Genomic DNA, 13,498 nt, shown 5'->3' on the forward strand with positions numbered 1-13,498 from the left:
ACAGTGAATATTATGAAATATGAAACTATTAATTGGGAAATCCTAGTCTTTAAAACTATAATATGAATATGTTCATTGGGTAAACTTAGTGTTTGCTTTAACATTTACGGTCTTTCCCCCTCATCACTTTGACAGGATAAGGCTGATGGGGTGGGAATGACAGGAATATCATTGTTATTAGAGCCATTTCACATTTTCTGACAGCCCCTGGTAGTAGACCAGTATTCCATCTCTGTGTTTTAGCTTCAGCACATGAACTTGAGGGGGAGACAATGCATCCTTAAATAGTCGGGATCATGAGCCTGGAGACTGTACCTGGAGGCTGGAGCCTACAGCAGTCTGTGTGTGTGTTTGAGTCAGGGCCATAGCTCAGTAATAGAGCACAAGCTTTGCATGCAGAACATTGTGGAGCCAACCCCTCACATCTTCAGGTAGGGCTGGGAGAGACTCCTGCCTGAAACCATGAACAGCCTCTTATGGCCATTGTAGGCAGTGCAAAGATGGATGGACCAATGGTCCGACTTGATGAACCCCCAGAACAGCTCAAAGTGGAAGGAGAGGGGAGATTATTCTATCAGGCTAGCAGAATGGTTTGCACTGACAGAAGAACATTTGCAACCGCAACACTGAATTGCTCCCTAAGTATGTTAATGTTATAGATCAATGTGTATTGTAGCCAAAGGATGAGAGATAAATCATATTTATAGACGCTGTGAAGAAACAATGTGAATCTGTCTCATCCTCAACCATTTGCAGAAGTAGGTTCTGATTTGTCCTCATTGTGCTTTTCCTTTTCCCTTCTCAGTGCCCATTGATCATTCTGATTTGGTAGCTGATCTTTTAAAAGAGTTATCCAACCACAATGAGCGGGTAGAAGAACGGAAAGGGGCCCTTTTTGAGCTACTGAAGATTACAAGGGAAGACAACCTGGGAGTTTGGGAGGAGCATTTCAAGACCATTTTGCTGTTATTGCTGGAAACGCTTGGAGACAAAGATGTAAGCTATCAACATAGGATCCAGTATCTTTTAGGGATCTTTCAGGTGACACACATTTTCTACAGCAAATGGTGACAGAGGGTGATGCTTTCCCTTTATATGTGGCTATTGTTTAGATGGAGTGGCAATACTATGGTGGTTTGCTGTCATTAATGTTTCCCAGGAATTCAAAGAAACTGGAACTAGCTGCTTTGGACGGGCTTCTGCAGAATACCTCAGACTGCTTTAAAAAAATGGTCCAAATCTGGTTTCCACCCCCCACCCCCTTTAAAAAAAATTATCCATGTGTTCTGAGCAGCACTGGACAGTTGAGTCTCGCTGCTGTTTAAATTTCCTGTAATGCCTTCAAAGTAGCCTCATTCTGGGGCAAGATGTGAAATCAAAATGGCAGCCCCCAGCATTGCTGTGCACCTTTCTGGTTGCCACCCCTGCTGCCAAGTAAGCCTTTTGGAGGAGGCGATCCCACCAGAGGGCATTTTACCCAGGGCTTCCTCAGACCTGGAGCTGCCCACACAACTAGATAGGAAGCTGAGAGAATAGGGGCAGATCAGTATGAACATGGATGGTTATGAATGCTAGCACTAAGGAATATCCATGCCTTTTAAAAGCACCGTGTGATCGTTGTACTTGTTGTACTGTTTTATTGTTGTTAGCCGCCCTGAGCCCGGCTTCGGCTGGGGAGGGCGGGATATACCGTATTTTTCGCACCATAGGACGCACCGGACAATAGGACGCACCTTGTTTTAGAGGGGGGAGAACAAGGAAAAAAAATTCTTCCGCTCTCTGCCCAGCGCCCCTTCAGTGAAGCGGCAGGAGGCGCTGCGCAGAGAGTGGGAGAATTTTCCCCCTCTTGTTTTCCCGCTCTAAAACAAGGTGCCCTTTAAGGTGCGTTCAGGCGGCTACCTTGGAAGGTTCCTTTCGACCTGCTCTTTGGGGCTGGCGAAGGGAAGCCCACCACCAGCCCCAAAGAGCAGGTCAGGGAGCAGCGGAAAGGCACAGCGGAGAGGCTGCTGCCATAGTCACGCGTCACTTCTCCAGCTGGGAAAGGGTCGCGGGGCTATGGCTTCTTTAGCCCCGCACGCGCTCTCCTGGCTGGAGAGGTGACGCACGGCTATAGAGGCTCCTGCCATAGCCGTGCATCACCTCTCCAGCTGGGAGAGGGTCGCGGGGCTATAGCGTCTTCGCTCCATAGGACGCACACACATTTCCCCTTCATTTTTGAAGGGGAAAAAGTGCGTCCTATAGAGCGAAAAATATGGTAAATAAAATTTATTATTGTTGTTGTTGTTGTTGTTGCCCTTTGGGTGAACACAATTGCTACTGCCATAACTTCATTTGTTTAAAAGATTTCTATCCTGCCCTTCAGCAAAGCCACCAGGTCAGTTTGCAAGAATGAGATGATGAAACAAATAGAATAATAGAAACTTCATTATCCTTCATTCTATTTTCTTGTTTTATGAGAGGAAGTGGACATTCCAGCCTCTGAAATTTTCAGTTTGGTCATCACATCTTACCAATCGCCTTTGGGTTTCTGAGCACTGTACCAAAGCAATCAATGGAATCATTTCTTAGTTGTTGAGCAAAATGTAGTGGTGTCACCCAGCTTGCCTTGACAGCAGTATAATACAGCAACTAGGTAAACCAAAGGTAGCCAGACTTTAGTTTGTTGCACTTGAGGATATGGTCTGAACTTACAAAGGCCCTTGGCTTACATTTCACAGGCAAATAACTGGCAGCATTCAATATTATCCCGGCTGGTTTCCATCTCCCCCACCCCCTGGCCTACCACCACAAAATAAAAACTGAAACACTAGCACTTCACCACCGAACGTTTACTCAGTTGATATGAAGTATCTGAAGTAGTGCCCATGGTTTTACCTGTTTGAAATGCCATCAAACTATTATTCTGAAAGCAGCAGTCTGTTGCATGCCAGTTATTGTTTGCTATTAGTGTCTACCAGTTATTGTTGTCATAGATGCGTCAGAAGATTTATTCAGGGTATGAGTCATGTTCTAGCCTGTGAACTGAGCAGGTGAATACTCAAAGCATCAGGATGTACTGAAAAAGTTCAGCCAGGAGCAAGTTAAGCTCAGTGCTCCTCTGTTGAAACCGTAGGCACTGTTTGGAATGGCTGTCATCCAAAAGCATAACTCAACAATTATATAACTTGAGCAGTTGTTCCTAGTATTCTTGTTTGTAACATCAGTAAGTGGCAAGGCTGGGGTGGAAGTACACCGAATGACAAGAACTGTGATAGAAATGCTGGATAGATTTATTGCAATATAAAATAGAACAGTACTTGGGTTTGCTATGCTTAACAATAGTTGTAGCTCTTCTGAATGCAGTGAGACAAGAGGAGTACAAACTTGTCTTAACTGAATTTCAGTAGGCAATGTGTTGGATTTTATTTTTGGTATTAACATGCATTTAAGAAACATACAGGATCAGAACTTTGCATATCTCTTCTTGAGATTCTCAACAATGGGTAGCTGAGATAAAGTGACCCACAGAATATAGAATCTAGAAAATCCCAGCCTTCATTTTAAAACAGAATCTGCCTCTTATACTTGAGTCAATACATTTAAGAGCATGGTGACAGCTCAGAAACTAAAAGGTACATGAAAAGTCAAGTTATTCCCCACTCACCCAGTGTTATGGATTGTAATTCTTTTGTGTTTTGTTCAAATGTTTTAAATTTTGGGGGGTTAACAGACACAGAAGCAGAATATAATAATTCTGCATATAAATTGCTCACTGTTAGGTAGCATTTACCTAGTTCTCAGATATATAACTGAATTTTGCAAATGAGTTGAGACCCATGATGTGTGGTTTTGAGGGATCCTCATTGCTAAGCAAGTGACCCATAACCCTAATGCTCCCCTTTTCTTGGTCTAAAAGATTTCTCCCCAAAATAGAAACTGTGCCAGTCCTAGCAATACACACTTTATGCTAGTCATTTTGAAAAACTAATGATCTCTTCTCCAACATGTGCTTCTTCTTTTGATTTAGCATTCAATAAGAGCCTTGGCACTGAGGGTGTTGCGAGAAATCTTGAGAAACCAGCCTGCAAGGTTTAAGAACTATGCTGAACTAACTATCATGAAGACTCTGGAAGCACATAAAGATTCTCACAAAGAGGTGAGGTGGCTGTTTTGTTGCTGCTGGAGAAGCTCTGTTGTCTAGGGCTTGTTGGCAAGAGACTCATCTCAGCCCTCTTAATGGTCAAAGCTTAACTCAAAGGCTGACAGATATTTCTGTGCCTGTTCTACATAAAACGAATTGTAGTAGACAGGAACCTAAATGCCAAGGAAAAGTATTAAAATAGAATGGGTGGTGGTTAATGCTAATACTACTCAGGGTAGACTCATTGAAATTAATGGGGATTAATAGCAGGGGGTCAACTCTGAGTACAACTGTGTACTGTAGGGTTACTTTAAAGTAACATCTGAGGCATTTTATAGAGAAATGGGGGTGGGGTGGGAATAGGATTCTTGGCCGCAAAATGGGAGTAATAGGCAAACCAGGCTACAGGAGATAGCCATGTAACCCGTGCAGGATTATAGCTTGAAGCACAAGGTGGCATTATCCGGTTAAGCAAGCAACATGGGAACAAAATGTGTAAAGACTGTCTTAAAAAGGAGGACCAGAAAATATTTAATCCGTTTAATAAATCAGCATGTCTGTACTACACTTTCTTGGAACCAGAGTCTCCACATGACACTCATTTTTTTGTAACAGCATTTAACAGCAGTTGTAAACTGATTTCCAGATAAAGCAGCTGGACAAAACATTTTGTTCTGAAGGAGTGCCTTTATTGGCAGGCATCTCCCAAGCACACATTCTTTTTGATTCACCTTGACTCTGTGCCCTTGTTGGTTTTTTTTTTCCCCCTTCTTCTTCCCCGAATCACCTCCACAAGTGAGTGGAAAAGCTTGCCATCTCCCAAAGCTTTCTCCGCCATTTCCCCCCCTTTTTGTCTAAAACACTTTTGTACAATTGCGTCACAGAGTATCAAAATTATGTATAGTGCTTAAATTGCTTCAAACTCTTATGTTCTCATTGCCACTTGTGTGCATTTGTGAATATATAAAGCACCAACTTTTGAGCTATCAATAAGTATAGACATGCATCCCGCTCCAGAAATCAATGTATGTGTTCAGATGTGTGCAGGCATATCTTGTGGGTGGTTGTATTCATTACAGTTGTGGAAAGTGCAAAGAAAGGTAGATATAGACTCAGTACTGAAGTGCTCAGTATGTATGTTTAGCTTAGTTGTAGCTTTTGTGGGTGAAAATCAGTCCTCCCAATTCCTTTTTCCTATGGAATTATGGATTTTCACCTTCAAGTTGAACTGGTGGAATTTGCTAAAATAGTTGCCCTTTTTAAAAGTAAAAAGCAAGTCAAATATTTCAGTTCTGTCAGTTGTAAAAATTACAAGTGCCATTGTTTCTGATGAATGTACAAGTCATACTTACAGGAATGGGTATTTATAGATATCTGAATTACCAAAATATTTAAATATTTTTAACGTGTGTTTTTGCGAAATCTTAAACATATACCAAACAGTCTGCACTTTCTTAAGCAAAAAAATGCATGTACAGTCATTAAACCTGCATATTATTTTGTCCTATTTGTGGTAAATAATCTTAGTTGTCATATAGTGAAATGTACACGTACAGAATAAATGTATATACAGCCTTAGAATTATATTAACCATGTTACAGTGTGACAGTGCAGGAAAACACACTGGTACTAAAAGGTCTGGTGTCTTAACTTGAGGAAAATATAATATTGAACAAATTAGTGTATATCTGAAACCATAATTGGTTCTTTTTATCATACATTATTTTATCATACAGCCTAATAAATTTGCTTCAGATGTGAAGAGGATGGATCAAACAAATCATTTTGTCTCATAAAGATACCTAAACTTAATTTGCTTTTCTTCAAACAGTCACATAACAAATACTTTCAATTCATTACACAGAGCATATCTGGGGCTGTCTTCAAGCCCCAAAATACAGAGTATACAAACCTAAGATAAGTCAGTGGCTTCAGAAAGCTGTGAGGTCCACCTTTCTTCTTAATGCTACCTTCAGCTATACATTATCCTGCAGTGTTTGTTTCTTCTGGCACATTTCATAAGCATTAAAATAAAAAATTGGGAAGGTCCTGCCATGCCTACCATTGTTGGCATCTGTCTGTCTCAAGAGACAAGGCAAGAGTGTCATCAGGAGTAAACTCAAACCATTCAAGAGTTACAACACCTGCTGTGGCTGTAGAGACCGATACAAGAGAGACATGTTTTATTGCAGTTGGGGCAATACAGAAAACAGCATTTTGTGACTTATCACCAATCTACTATGCGTGTAGATTCAAAACGCAGTCTCTAACATCAGTACAATAACCTAGTTCTAGAGGACTGCTGGGTCATGCTGAGTTTTAGATATGGAAATGTATGGGTTTTCTGTGCAGTACTAATCTGTAAAATGTAAATCACTCCCCCCCCCCCTTTCCCCAAATTCTAGGTTGTGAGAGCTGCTGAGGAAGCCGCTTCCACTCTGGCCAGCTCCATCCACCCTGAGCAGTGCATCAAAGTGCTGTGCCCCATCATTCAGACAGCTGACTATCCAATCAATCTGGCCGCTATTAAAATGCAAACTAAAGTCATTGAGAGGATCTCAAAGGAGTCTTTGCATCAACTTCTTCAAGACATCATCCCTGGCCTGTTGCAGGTATGCTACCCTGAACGAATGCATTCAGTCCGCACAAACCAAGTATTATTTAACATTTCTTCTGACTTCTGGCAGGTAGTAAGAGCCACTCATTATATATTATATATGTATAATTTTTATAGACTATTCCTTCGTTTATAAAAGCACATGCATTGTCTCTTTCTTCAGGTTTGTTTTCTATCCTGTTGTTTTGAGTTTGGAGTATATATGGAGCTGTCAGTTTAGTTCTGCCTTCCAGTATCCCTTTGGCAAAAATGAATCTGCCTCTTTTGTCTTTTAGCACTGCTGCGGCTTTAAAATTCAGTTCTCTGCTGAGTATTATGGCTTCTCCGTGAGCCTTTCCTGAGCCAGGTGCAACTCTTGCTGATTGAAGCGGGCTTCCTTAGCAGTTGCTTCCTTTGGGTGGATTTTGTGCTATGAGTAGAGTCAGTGGGGCGGTGGGGGGGGTGTGCTAGAGGGTGAGGGGGTATGGATCTAAGGCAGGTGTGTTGCCTCCAGATGTTGCTGAACTACAACTCCCATCAGCCCCAGCAAGTACAGTCAATGGCTACTAGGTACAATGGGATTCATAGTTCCCCACACCTGTTCTGAATGTCTCAACTTGCCCCCAAACCCTCACTCAGATATATAGCACCTCCCTGGTTTAGTTTTGTGACCATCTGACTGTATGTTCTTGAACTATGTTTTCTTCCATTAGTCTTTTTAGGGATGGTGTGGCCCATCAGCCCCAGTCAGCGTGGCAGATGGTCAGGGATGATGGGAATTGTAGTCCACAGGACCTGGAAGGCATCGCATTGGCAACTCCTATACAGTCTGGGTCCTGTATATCTTAGGAGAGCACCTGTTGAACTCTCTCCCTCTCCTTTACGATCTGCTGGATAAGCCCTGCTTAAAGTTTCTGAAAACTGGAAGAAACTTATTTTATTGGCTGTGATATGAATCACTTATCCATGCAGTGTACCATAAAGATAATTTAAACACTAAGAATACACAAGGTTGCTATGGTTCAAAAAAAGTTCGTTTGCAGTAGTTGCCTTTCACGCATCTCACAGGATAGTTTGATGTCTAAATATATGCTCCCGCCTGATCATTTCCTGGCGCTTTCTCAGGTTATTTGAAGATAGGCTCTTTCATCTGCTCTCTCCCACCCTCCCACAGCCAGTAGCCTGAGATGGCAGTTGGTTGAGGGAGAGGCCAGTAAGCTGGAACCGCCATTGGGAGCTATAGGTCAGGCAGCTCTCATGACTTTGTTTCTCCTTACCTCAGGGCAACCTGGCTAGTTTGTTTTTTTAAGGAATAAGAAATAAAAAGTAAAAATCAGTTGGAGGACTTTTTCTGGTTTTGCCCATGATTTGGAGTTATTTAGCTAGAGAAACTTATAGGGTCTGGCCTGCAATGTTTTTGGTTTTTTTGTTTGGCCATTTTAAGGTTCTCTTGTGATTTGATTCCTGAACAATTCAGATTAGTACCATATTTATGGTTTGGTTTTTGGTTTTTTATGAGTATAATAAGAATATATCAGCCAAAGTGAATTGTATTCTCTTGACCCAAGCCTCTAATAGCATGGCGAAGTTGGCAGCTACGTTTTATGGGTTCTCTTTCCTCTGAAAGTTACTAGACACGTTTTTCTCTTGTACAAAGTCAGAGGTGCAGCCATGTGTTTGAGGTGGACAAGAACCACGTTATAAGCAGGGAACTCTGGCAGAGTTCCAGCTGACTCATTCTGCATCCCCGGTTGTTGTATGGCGCACATGATGTCAAGGCGTATTCAGAAACAGAGGTTCTTCCTCCCTCTGTGCAGCTGACTCTCTGCTTGAAAGATTATTGCGGCAATATTCTTCCACACCTTTGTGCCCTCAGATGGCACATAACCATCATGAAAGCGGAGTGCTGCTTTAAAATGCTCTACTGGCTCTCCCCCCCACCCCGGTTGAATCAATATTTTGATGTGTATCACAGACACAACTGCCCTCATTGCTGGTATCAGACAGTTGTGAAAATGGGACTGTGTGTTCTCCCCTCTCACCTATCAGTACACTGAAACTGGCAAGTTTTGCCTTCTTGTAAATGTTGGTCACACTTTCTGAGCTCCCAAGTTCTCATGAGTGATTTACTACACCACAGTTTGCAAAACAAAGGCGCTGGTGCCTTGGGGAGGTTACAGTTCATTTCCCGTTGTGTCCTAAGAGGCAAATTGAACTGTTACATGCAAATATGTGCTGTGAAGGTGATTTTTAAAAAAATCAAAACCACAGGAGGGACAACTTTGAAAATTGGCCAGTGAATGAGAAGTTTAAGCATCTCCTGCTCCCCACCACTCCTTTCACACTGCAACTTCTGAGGCTGCTTTTATTTTTTAAAAAACAGGCACCCTTTGGGTCTTTGTTATACGTACACATTTATGTGTAATATACAGTTTAGCCCTGAAGTGTTCATTCATTCAGTTGGCCTTATCTGTTTCCCCGTAACTCCTGAGATGAAGCCTTCAGTCCAGCTGAAGGGGTGCCTCCATATGTTGTTGGATTCCAATTCTCATCAGAGCCATGATAACCTCCCAGCAGCCTGAAACAGCCTTTTCATTGGACTGAATCTCCTTTTTTTTTTTTTAGTTCATTAAGGTTTCGAAGATGCAGTTAAGTTAGGTGGTGCATTTGAGTGAACTTCCCCATCTGTATTTGTTCCCCAGGTTGTCTACTTGTTTTTGTCTGGAGGGTCGTGTTGGTTAGGGTGAGAGCTGCCCCCACTTGGAATTCTTCCTCTCAAGTGTGTTGTGTCTTTTGCTCTGAGAGAAAAATCAATGAACTTTTGGTGTTGCTCATTAAGATATGACCAGAGATTTAAAGCCATACAGTTGGTGTCACTTCCAGTGAGATCTGGCCATATAATGCCTGGCTATTGCATATAACCATGTTCAGTTCTGCGGAGGGCTAAAGCCCAGTGTTTTAAGAACTTCAAGAGTTGTAGCAAAGCCAAAAGACCCTTTTGGCAGCAGAATGAAGCAGAAAGAAAACTCTCTTGAGTGTTTCAGAAGCTTCTTCTCTCTGCAAGACCTGTGTTAGAAGGCGAGGTGAAACCCAGTGCCTGGGAGAGTCATTGGATTGTGTCGCATCTTTTACAATGTGACTCAAGTTGTTTCTCCTCACTCATATTAAAAATACTGTTTCATCATATTCACACAGTTCATGGAATAAAAACTGTTTTAAAAATAGCTCAAAGAAGGCATGGAGCTGTATAAGTCAAGCAAATTATTACCTTGTCAAGATGAAGTCAAATGTATAATTATAAAAAAGTTAATTTATAATGAACTTCACCCTTGTTTAGCATGATGTGGCCTGCCCTTTTCTTCAATTGAGGCCAGTTCGTCATTTTCTGGCTACAACGCTACATTGACTCAGATGGAGAGAGAATCTTAAAAGGCCAATATTAACCAAATGGTTGATGGCTACAGATGACCACCTTCTTGCGTAGTTTCAGTTGCCGGGCAATAGGATTCTAAGTGCCTACCAAGTGGGTCATCTGAATCTGTCCTAAATCAGGGAGCAAAAAGTTGATTTGCAGCCTGGAAACAGGGCCCAGGAATTTAACCCTAATTGGACACCTGCTCTGGAAATGGTATTTTTATACTTCTGCCTCATTTGATGAGGATTCTTGCCTTAGTCTTGCTTCATAAATACCATTCCCCTTTAGTGTCTGGCAACAGGAGAAGGGGTGGGAATATGGTCTGAAGATAGTTGTAGCCTTCTCCCAGCAGAGGTCACTCTGAGCCAAGGGCACAAGAAGACCAAAAGCTCTGTCCGTCTGCCAGGGCCTTTCCAGAAGCTGATTTTAGTGCAATAATTTCACAGCTGTGACTCAGTTGCTGTGTGCGATCCAGGCATCATTCTGCAATGTTTTGCTTCTGTTGAGACCACAATTTTTAAATCCCCCACAGCTGTTTCCTCTATTGGTATTGACCTGCCTTCGAAAAAACTAAATAAAAAATCGCGAATCTTTAAAAAGCAATGGCTTTTTGAAGTGGCTGAGCTCTTGCCAATGCTTGATGCTTTTTGTTGTTGAGCAGTGTGAGTGATGCAGTGAAAAAGCACATCACTTCAATAGGAGTAAAAGTTTTTTAAAAGCTAAAATGTAGTGTTCCCCAAACGGTGTGCATATTATGAGGGAGGCGGTGTGTTCTTTGGCACTAGTGATGTTACAGGCACTGTCTTATAGGAAACAAAGCACTCGCAAAACTGCATTTCATACAGCACCCACCTGAAGCATGCAAATACCTCTCTTGTTTCTTGGGGGACTTATTTTGATTGTAATCCAGCCAGCACTAGTCATCAGGGATTATTATTAGAAGGAATGCTATGAAGTATAAAGAAAATGTAGAAAAATAAGGAAGCTTGGGGGGGGGGAGTTAAAGGGGGAAACCTAAGGAAGCAATCTGTCTCTCTTGCGCGCGCACACACCCACCCACCCACCCACCCCAAATAAAGACAAGTGAGGATTGAGCAGGCTCAGGGGCCACAGAATACGAATGTCTGGATGGAGCATGGGATGAAAAACAGTGGGGAGCAGGAATTGAATTGAGTGTCCTGGAAAAGGACATGGGTGACTGGGTAGAGTAATGCACTGCAAGATTTTGTTGCAGGTTTCACTGAGTGGCCTTATTTTTTAATTTTTCAGTGCACTGTTCTATATCACTGCATTTTTTCTTTTACAAAAAACATTTTTAGCGTATTATAACTTATAATCAATTTATTGGTCAGAATTCGTTCTTGGGTTTTTGGTGTTCTTTTAAGGTTAACCTTCTTCTCTGTACAAAGTTGATGTTCCTTTTACAAATGCAAATATAGGAACGCCTTCCCTGTCCCAGGCAAGTATGACTCAGCCTTCTGGGAATTCGTTACCGAAAAGGCTGCTTCCTGAAGTTGAATAACCTGCATTTCGGTGGGTTAAGGAAGGGTTAACTGGTACTAGAGAGAAGCAGACCGCTGCCCAGTCCTTGGCTAATAAACCCACAGTATGACCCAACCTTCCATGCAGGGGGATTCTTGGGTGCTGGGGCTACCAGTTATTTCCTGTGAGCCAGGCTGGTAATCTGCTGTCTGTGGAGAGCTTATGTAGTTCCTGAAGCCATATGTCACTTTTCCTATTTATTCTGTCAGGTTTTTGGGCACGCCAGTTTTCAAGGGAAGGGAGGAGAGAAGGGGAACCCCCTTCCAGGTTGGAGAAATCTTGTAACAATACTTGTTTGATCTGTTTTATATTTGCTTTATGATTTTCTTTTGCAGGCTATCTTGAAAATTATCTTTTTTAAAATCATCATCATCATCATCATCATCATCATCATCATCGTGTTGGGACTAGGTTTCTCTGTGTCCCTGCATATTTTAATTGTTCTCATTTGAAAGTGTACTACAAACCCACTCCACTAGCTCCTAACCCTGAAGGAAGAGAGAACTTGTGAAGAAACCTTTCGATTCTCATGACTCCCTCCGTTGTTTCCATCTAGGGCTATGACAACACAGAAAGCAGTGTTCGCAAAGCCAGTGTATTTTGCCTCGTGGCAATCTATTCTGTTATTGGTGAAGAACTGAAGCCTCACCTTGCACAGCTCACTGGGAGTAAGGTACGTGCGGCCTCTTGATTTTGAAACACATGCAGTCCCTGTAACTTTAAGCACAGTCAGTAGGCAAAATCAGGAGCAGTTGTTCCCAAGCATTTTGCTGGCTTCACAAGCATTCAGGCACAGCCCACTTATATATGTAGTTGGTTACTGGCCTTTCAATAGTGTATTTTGGCTAGTTCAAGATGGAGGAGCATCTGCCATACATGTTAGCCCGGAAAAGAGTCCCCTATAATATAAAATGGCCTTGCTCAGCCACAGCAGCGTTTGGGAGAAATCAATAGTTGTGGCACACACAAAATGGCAAAAGGACATAATGGGCCTGGCAAGTTGATATGTTCTTCCACTGCTTTCTGATGTCTGACTTGTGTTCATGTATTCTTTTTGTGCAGGGACCAGCCATTTTCTTCTATTTTTTATTAGTTGCCTCATAAAATAAATTTGCTATGCATCATAAAAAACGAAAGTAAAATCATTGACAGTAAAGCCATACGACAGTAAAAAAAAATCCTCAGTCACCTTTCAATGAACTGCTATTCATTGAAAGAGAACAATTTGAAAATGATTCATAGATGGTACTTAACTCTGAGTAGGTTGGCTAAGATTTTTAAGACAGAATCAGATAAGTGTTGGAAGTGTAAAGAAGTGAAGAGAACGTTCTTCCACTTGTGGTGGACATGTAAAAAGGTAAAGGGGTATTGGGAAATGATTTATAATGAATTGAAAAAAATATTTAAAATTACTTTACCAAAAAAAACCCAGAGTCCTTTTTGTTGGGGATAACCCAAACTGAAATTCCCAGGTGTCAGAAAAGGTTATTTATGTATGCAACAACTGCAGCCCGTGTTTCGTTAGCCCCAAATGGAAAGTGAGCCAGGTCCCAACTAAAGAGGATTGGCAACTTAAATTGACAGAATATACACAATTTGCAGATTTAACATATAGAATAAGAGCAAGAAGAACATACGTTTAAAGAAGATTGGAAAACATTTATTGAATATATGGAAAATAACTGTAAACAGCTGAAAACGCTGCCAGCATTAAGATAAATTCAACAGAGTAAACAATTTTTGATGGATGTAAAAGTGGAAAATTGATTTGAACGGTTATAGTAAAATATGCAGGGATGTATGATATGTAAAATGAACCATGGAA

The 13,498-nt window shown here is 41.6% G+C and overlaps 1 protein-coding gene across 22 annotated transcripts in view; it reads left to right on the plus strand.

The window, feature by feature from the left end:
• CLASP1 (cytoplasmic linker associated protein 1) overlaps nt 1-13,498 on the plus strand; it is a 163,330-nt gene that overhangs the window by 146,918 nt on the left and 2,914 nt on the right. For all 22 annotated transcript variants that reach the window (XM_083584369.1, XM_083584380.1, XM_083584388.1 and 19 more), the window contains 4 exons: nt 806-996; nt 4,007-4,135; nt 6,526-6,732; nt 12,230-12,346. In XM_083584369.1, the coding sequence (XP_083440495.1) occupies nt 806-996; nt 4,007-4,135; nt 6,526-6,732; nt 12,230-12,346 (644 nt within the window). The remainder of the gene's footprint in view (nt 1-805; nt 997-4,006; nt 4,136-6,525; nt 6,733-12,229; nt 12,347-13,498) is intronic.

Source organism: Podarcis filfolensis (genome assembly GCF_964270895.1).
Source record: "Podarcis filfolensis genome assembly, chromosome: 1".
Taxonomy (NCBI): domain Eukaryota; kingdom Metazoa; phylum Chordata; class Lepidosauria; order Squamata; family Lacertidae; genus Podarcis; species Podarcis filfolensis.